General features: G+C 51.6%; 1 protein-coding gene across 1 annotated transcript; it reads right to left on the bottom strand.

Annotated features, from left to right (window-relative positions):
* Nucleotides 1–957: 957 nt before the first annotated feature.
* Nucleotides 958–1,458, bottom strand: LOC126482213 (ankyrin repeat domain-containing protein 65-like). The gene has a single exon (XM_050106192.1). The coding sequence runs from the start codon at nucleotides 1,456–1,458 to the stop codon at nucleotides 958–960; it is 501 nt and encodes a 166-aa protein (XP_049962149.1).
* Between the last annotated feature and the right edge of the window lie 5,159 nt (nucleotides 1,459–6,617).

Consider the following 6,617-nt stretch of genomic DNA (forward strand, 5'->3'; position numbering starts at 1 on the left):
CGCTATCCTGTTGGAAAATACTCCTGGAATGTTGTTCATAAATGGCCGCACAAAAGGTGGGAATCACCAGACTGACGTACAAATTTTCAGTCACGCTGCTTGGAATGACCACGGGAATGCTCCTGCTGTCCTACGAAAATGTATCCCAGAGCATAACTCCAAGTGTAGGTCCTGTGTGTCTAGCATGCAGAGAAGTTCTTTACAGGCCCTGACCCGTCCCATTCAACACACGGCTATCACTGGCGCTGAGACAGAACCAGATGTTTCAGAAATCAGTTAGTGAAAAGACAAATTCTCTTCAGGTATCTTCTTTGGTTGCGGATTCAGTTATTTCAGAGTGTGACAGTGTAACTCGTGGATGTACTTAACCCATTCTATGTCAGCTTGGTTATATGAAGAACTCAGCTGTAAACAAATGTGAGGACGATACGGGAGATCACAAACACTAAAATCATTCGTATGCTTTTATTTGAGCCCGACACACTTGCATGCAGCTTGGTACAGGTATCTGCACGACTTAATGAATTCAGTCTAACAGATTCACAGATGTAGATAGAAGGTAGGTATTTTAATACATATTTTTAGTAATTTAAAATGACAGATGGGAGGAAAGTTAAAACATTTTGCAAGTTGTTGCAGTAGATTTGTCCAATAGAGCAGCAACTTCTTTATCACCTGTGTATTCAATTTGTCTAGTCGTCTGTTTTAAATTACTCATGGAATCACTAGCAATTTTCAGTTTTCTTTTCTATAAATAAAACAAATGGTGCATGGTGGGAGGAATAGACAGCTGACCAATTGTTTAAGCAGAGCTGCAGAGGATGCATTCTGGAAGGTGCTTGTCCTTTATTTGTCCCTTGCCACTTTTAACATGCTGGCACCTGTCTTCTAGCTTGTCACCTGCACCAAATGTTCCTTCCCTGGCAGCGCAGGTCTGTCGGCACGACGCAGCCCGCACTACTCCGTGTGGTGCAGCGGCTCCTCCTCGGCCGAGTAGCAGCGCAGGACGTCGACGACGGCGTCCGCCTTGTAGTAGACGGCGCACGCCAGCGGGGTCCAGCCCAGGAAGTCCCTGACGTCGGTGTCGGCGCCGTGCTGCAGCAGGTTGAGCGCGATGGCGGCGTGGCCGCGCGTCGCAGCCAGGTGCAGCGCCGTCTTGCCGAAGTTGTCGGCGCGCTGGCGGAAGCCGTCGTGGCCGATCACGGCCGCCACCGTCTCCTCGTCGTCGCTGAGCAGCGCCAGCATGAGCGCGTCGCGGCCCTTGTGGTCGGGCGCCCACGCCGAGCCGCCCTCCTCCAGCAAGCGCTTGAGCAGCCGCGGCAGGCCGGCGCGCGCCGCCCAGTGCAGCGCCGTCATACCCACGCGGTCGGCGGCCCGCTTGTGGCGGCTCGGCGCGTCCAGCAGCAGCGTGGCCGTCGCCTCGTTACGGGCTTGCAGCGCCCGCAGCAGAGGCGTCATGCCCGCTATGTCTTGGTGCCACCTGCACGTCGGGATGGCTGACATTACTACTAATCACAATTACTTTGGTCATAGGTTATAGATATACCTATATTTCTTTCATGTCAATTTTCCATAATCTACACCGATGAGCCAAAAACTGGTACACCTGCCTAATAGCGTGTAGGGCTCCTGCGAGCTCTCAGAACTGCCCCAACACGACCTGGCACGGACTCGACTAGAGTCTGAAGTAGTGCTGGAGGGAACTGACACCGTGAATCTTTTTTTTTTTGTGGTTTTAGGGCGCAAAACTTCTATGGTCATTAGCGCCCAGCCCGTGACGTAGGAGACAGGAAAAAAACGAAATTTAAAATCAGCAGCAAGGGGAACAAAGCCATAAAATTTGAGAAACTAAAGGCAGAAGGAATGCTTAAAAATCCACTATAGAAAGGGGTTGGTTGTCCCCAAAAAAAGAATCAAATGACTGACGTCATTTCACTGTCACTAATAAACTGCTAAAATCAACAATAGATCAGGCGATAGCTGTAGACGGGAGCGTAACGGATTAAAATAGGGGCATTCAATTAAAAGGTGTCTGACCGTCCACAGCTGAGAGCAGTGCATACAGAGTGGGGGAGGATCACCGCATAAAAGATGTCGATGGCTAAAAAGACAGTGCCCTATCCGGAGTCTAGCTAAAATTACCTCCTCCCGACGCCGCGTTCGGGAGGAAGAGGTCCAAGCGCAAGGAAGGGCTTTCACTTCCCGCAATTTATTATGGGGAAGTGTTGACCAATGCGCATGCCATAAATGAGCAACTTGGCGACATAAACCGCTCCGTAGATCGGTAAACGGAAGAGACTGAATAGCTGGCTGAGGAAGAGAGACTGCAGCCTTGGCCGCTATATCGGCCGCCTCATTCCCACAGATACCAGCGTGTCCCGGGAGCCAGAGGAACGCCACTGAGACGCCCCCCAGGTGGAGCAAGCGCAGACAGTCCTGAATCCGGTCGACCAGAGGGTGCACAGGGTAAAGAGCTTGGAGACTTAGGAGAGAGCTGAGAGAATCTGAGCAGATTACGTACTGTATCCGCTGATGGCGGCGGATGTAGTGGACAGCCTGGAGAACAGCGTAAAGCTCCGCAGTATAAACCGAACACTGGTCGGGAAGCCGAAAGTGATTTGGGGTGTCGCCAACAATATAGGCACTCCCTACACCTAACGATGTTTTCGAGCCGTCGGTGTAAATAAATGTGGCTTCCGTCATTTGTGCACATAGAGCAGCAAATGCCCGACGGTAGACAAGTGTAGGGGTACCATCCTTGGGAAATTGACATAGGTCTCTGAGCAAGTCGATCCGGGGACGGAGCCAAGGCGGTGCTGTACCCCAAGTTGTCAAGAAGGTTTTAGGAAAGCGGAAGGAAAGAGAATGGAGCAGTTGACGGAAGCGGACTCCCGGGGGTAGTAGGGAGGAGGAGCGGCCTGCATACTCGACATCAAAGGAGGCGCCGAAAAAAAGGTCATCGGCTGGATTAGCAGGCATGGAAGACAGATGGCTAGCATAACGACTCAGAAGGACTGCCCGCCGATTGGACAGCGGAGGTTCAGCAGTCTCAGCATAAAGGCTTTCCACAGGGCTGGTGTAAAAAGCTCCAGACACTAAACGTAATCCACGGTGGTGGATAGAGTCGAGACGCCGAAGAATAGACGGCCGAGCAGAGGAGTAGACTATGCTTCCATAATCCAATTTCGAGCGCACTAAGGCACGATAGAGGCGGAGAAGGACCACTCGGTCCGCTCCCCAGGAGGTACCATTCAGGACACGGAGGGTGTTAAGGGAACGCAGACAGCGAGCCGAAAGATAGGAAACGTGGGAGGACCAGCACAGTTTTCTGTCAAACATTAGACCCAAGAATTTAGCGACGTCGGAAAACGGAAGGTTGACAGGACCTAGATGTAAGGAGGGTGGAAGAAACTCCTTACGTCACCAAAAATTAACACAAACGGTCTTACTGGGTGAGAAACGGAAGCCGGTTTCGATGCTCCACGAGTGGAGGCGATCGAGACATCCTTTAAGACGTCTTTCAAGCAGGCTGGTCCGTTGAGAGCTGTAGTAGATCGCAAAATCGTCCACAAAGAGGGAGCCCGAGACATCAGGAAGGAGACAATCCATAATTTGATTAATGGCGATGGCAAACAATACAACACTCAGCACGGAGCCCTGGGGTACCCCGTTTTCTTGGGAGAAAGTACGGGAGAGAGTAGTGTTCACCCGCACCCTAAATGTGCGCTCTGCCATAAATTCGCGAAGAAAAAGGGGCAGCCGGCCTCGAAAGCCCCAAGAGAACAGTGTGCGGAGGATGCCTGTCCTCCAACAGGTATCGTATGCTCTCTCCAGATCAAAAAATATTGCTACCGTTTGGCGTTTCCGGAGAAAATTGTTCATGATATAAGTGGAGAGAGCAACAAGATGGTCAACGGCAGAACGATGCTTTCGGAATCCGCATTGGGCTGGTGTTAAAAGACTGCAGGATTCCAGCCACCAAGCTAAACGGTAATTCACCATACGCTCCAAAACCTTACAGACACTACTCGTGAGAGAAATGGGGCGATAGCTAGAGGGGAGATGTTTGTCCTTTCCAGGTTTCGGAACGGGAACGACAATAGCTTCCCGCCATCGCCTGGGAAAGGTACCGTCGGTCCAAATTCGATTGTAAAGGCGAAGGAGATAACGCAGGCTATGGGTTGATAAATGCAGCAACATTTGGACATGGATACCATCCGGTCCTGGGGCGGAGGAGCGAGAAGAAGAGAGGGCATGTTGGAGTTCCCGCATGGAGAAAACAGTATTGTAGCTTTCGTGATTTTGAGAGGAGAAAGCAAGATGTCGCACTTCCGCTGCACGTTTCTTCGCGAGAAACGCTGGCGGGTAATTGGAAGAGCTCGAAATCTCAGCAAAGTGCTGACCCAATGAGTTAGAAATTGCGACGGGGTCCACTAAGGTATCATGCGCGACAGTGAGCCCAGAGACCGGGGAGAAACTAGGCGCGCCTGAGAACCGTCGAAGCCGACTCCAAACTTCCGAGGAGGGAGTGAAGGTGTTAAATGAGCTAATAAAGAATTTCCATCTTGCCTTCTTGCTATCGCGGATGACGCGACGGCATCGCGCACGGAGCTGCTTATATCGGATACAGTTGGCCAAAGTTGGATGGTGACGGAAAATGCGAAGAGCACGTCGCCGCTCACGTATTGCGTCACGGCATGCCTCGTTCCACCAAGGAACTGGGGGGCGCCGGGGCAATTCGGAGGTGCGTGGTATTGAACGTTCCGCAGCTGTGAGAATAACGTCGGTAACATGTGTGACCTCATCGTCGACGCTTGGAAAGCGACGGTCATCGAATGTCGCTAGAGACGAAAAAAGTGTCCAATCGGCTTGGGCAAACTTCCAGCGTCGCGAGCGCATATATGGCAGTTGAGGCTGCAGTCTAAGAACACATGGAAAGTGGTCACTCGAGTGTGTATCATCAAGGGCGAACCATTCGAAGCGCTGAGCTAGCGGAACAGTACCGACCGCAAGGTCCAAATGAGATAAATTTGTCGTGGAGGCAGACAAAAATGTGGGGACCCCAGTGTTGAGGCAGACTAGATCCGCTTGGTGGAAGACGTCTAGCAATAGTGAGCCACGTGGACAAGGATGTGGAGATCCCCAAAGCGGGTGGTGGGCATTGAAGTCCCCAACCAGCAAATAGGGGGGGTGGAAGCTGATCAAGAAGATGAAGGAGATCAGCTCGTGCCATTGGTGTAGACGATGGAATGTATACCGTACAAAGAGAGAACGTGTATCCAGAAACGGAAAGACGGACGGCGACAGCTTGGAAGGAACTGCTTAAGGGGATTGGGTGATAATGGAGAGTATCGTGGAGCAGAATCATGAGTCCTCCATGGGCTGGAGTGCCTTCAACAGAGGGGAGGTCATATCGGATGGACTGAAAATGAGGGAGAACAAAGCGGTCATGGGGACGCAGCTTTGTTTCCTGAAGACAGAAGATGACCGGCGAGTAGGATCGTAAGAGGATCGACAATTCATCCCGATTGGCTTGAATGCCACGGATATTCCAGTGGATAATGGACATAGGGTGAACAGAAAATGGAGGAACGTGACCAAGGGTGCTGTCAACTCAACGACTGCTCAGAGCTTGCGACCGACAGCATGGAATGGCATTCAGTCGAAGGCAGAAGATCCTGATCCATAGGTTGGTCAGGAGCAGCTCCTGCCACCAACGATCGGCCAGTTGACCGGCCACCAGCAGTGCGCCTCGACGACACAGAAGACGGCCGAGGGCGATTTCCGCCAGGTAGTGCTGTAGATGGGACACGCCTTGGCGGAGAAGGAGAGGAACTGTGTTTCTTTGTAGCCTTCTTGGAAGTATGATGTTGAGATGAAGGAGGAACCGATGGTTGTGAAGTTGCGGTACGTAAAAACTCTTCACGAGAATGCTCTTTTTTCGAAGACTTGGCGTTTGACTTTTGGGCTCGAGATTTAGCAGAACCCGACGAAGGGTGAGCCATAGAGTGGGCATGCGAAAGGGGTGAGGTTGAACGGGCGATCTTTGCACTGGCCGATCTGACGACCGTGGTACTAAAGGTGAGGTCGCAAGTCTGCGTGGCCGCCTCCTTTGTTGGCCGAGGAGAAGCAAGGACAGTGCTGTATTTTCCTTTCTGAGGCACATTGGGCTGTCGACTGGCGAGTAACTTTCGAGCAGCAAAGGTCGACACCTTTTCCTTCACTCTTATTTCCTGGATGAGTTTTTCGTCCTTAAAAACGGGGCAATTTCGAGAGGAAGCAGCGTGGTCACCCATACAGTTGATGCAGCGAGGGGATGGAGGTGGACAAGCACCCTCATGGGCATCCTTGCCACACGTAACACATTTGGCCGGATTGGAACAGGACTGGCTGGTGTGATTGAACCGCTGACATCGATAGCAACGCGTAGGGTTTGGGACATAAGGGCGAACGGAAATTATCTCATAGCCTGCTTTGATTTTTGATGGGAGTTGAACTTTGTCAAATGTCAAGAAGACAGTGCGGGTTGGAATGATGTTCGAGTCAACCCTTTTCATAACCCGATGAACAGCGGTGACGCCCTGGTCAGACAGGTAGTGCTGAATTTCTTCGTCAGA

The sequence above is a fragment of the Schistocerca serialis genome, chromosome 5, assembly GCF_023864345.2.
Source record: "Schistocerca serialis cubense isolate TAMUIC-IGC-003099 chromosome 5, iqSchSeri2.2, whole genome shotgun sequence".
Lineage (NCBI taxonomy): Eukaryota > Metazoa > Arthropoda > Insecta > Orthoptera > Acrididae > Schistocerca > Schistocerca serialis.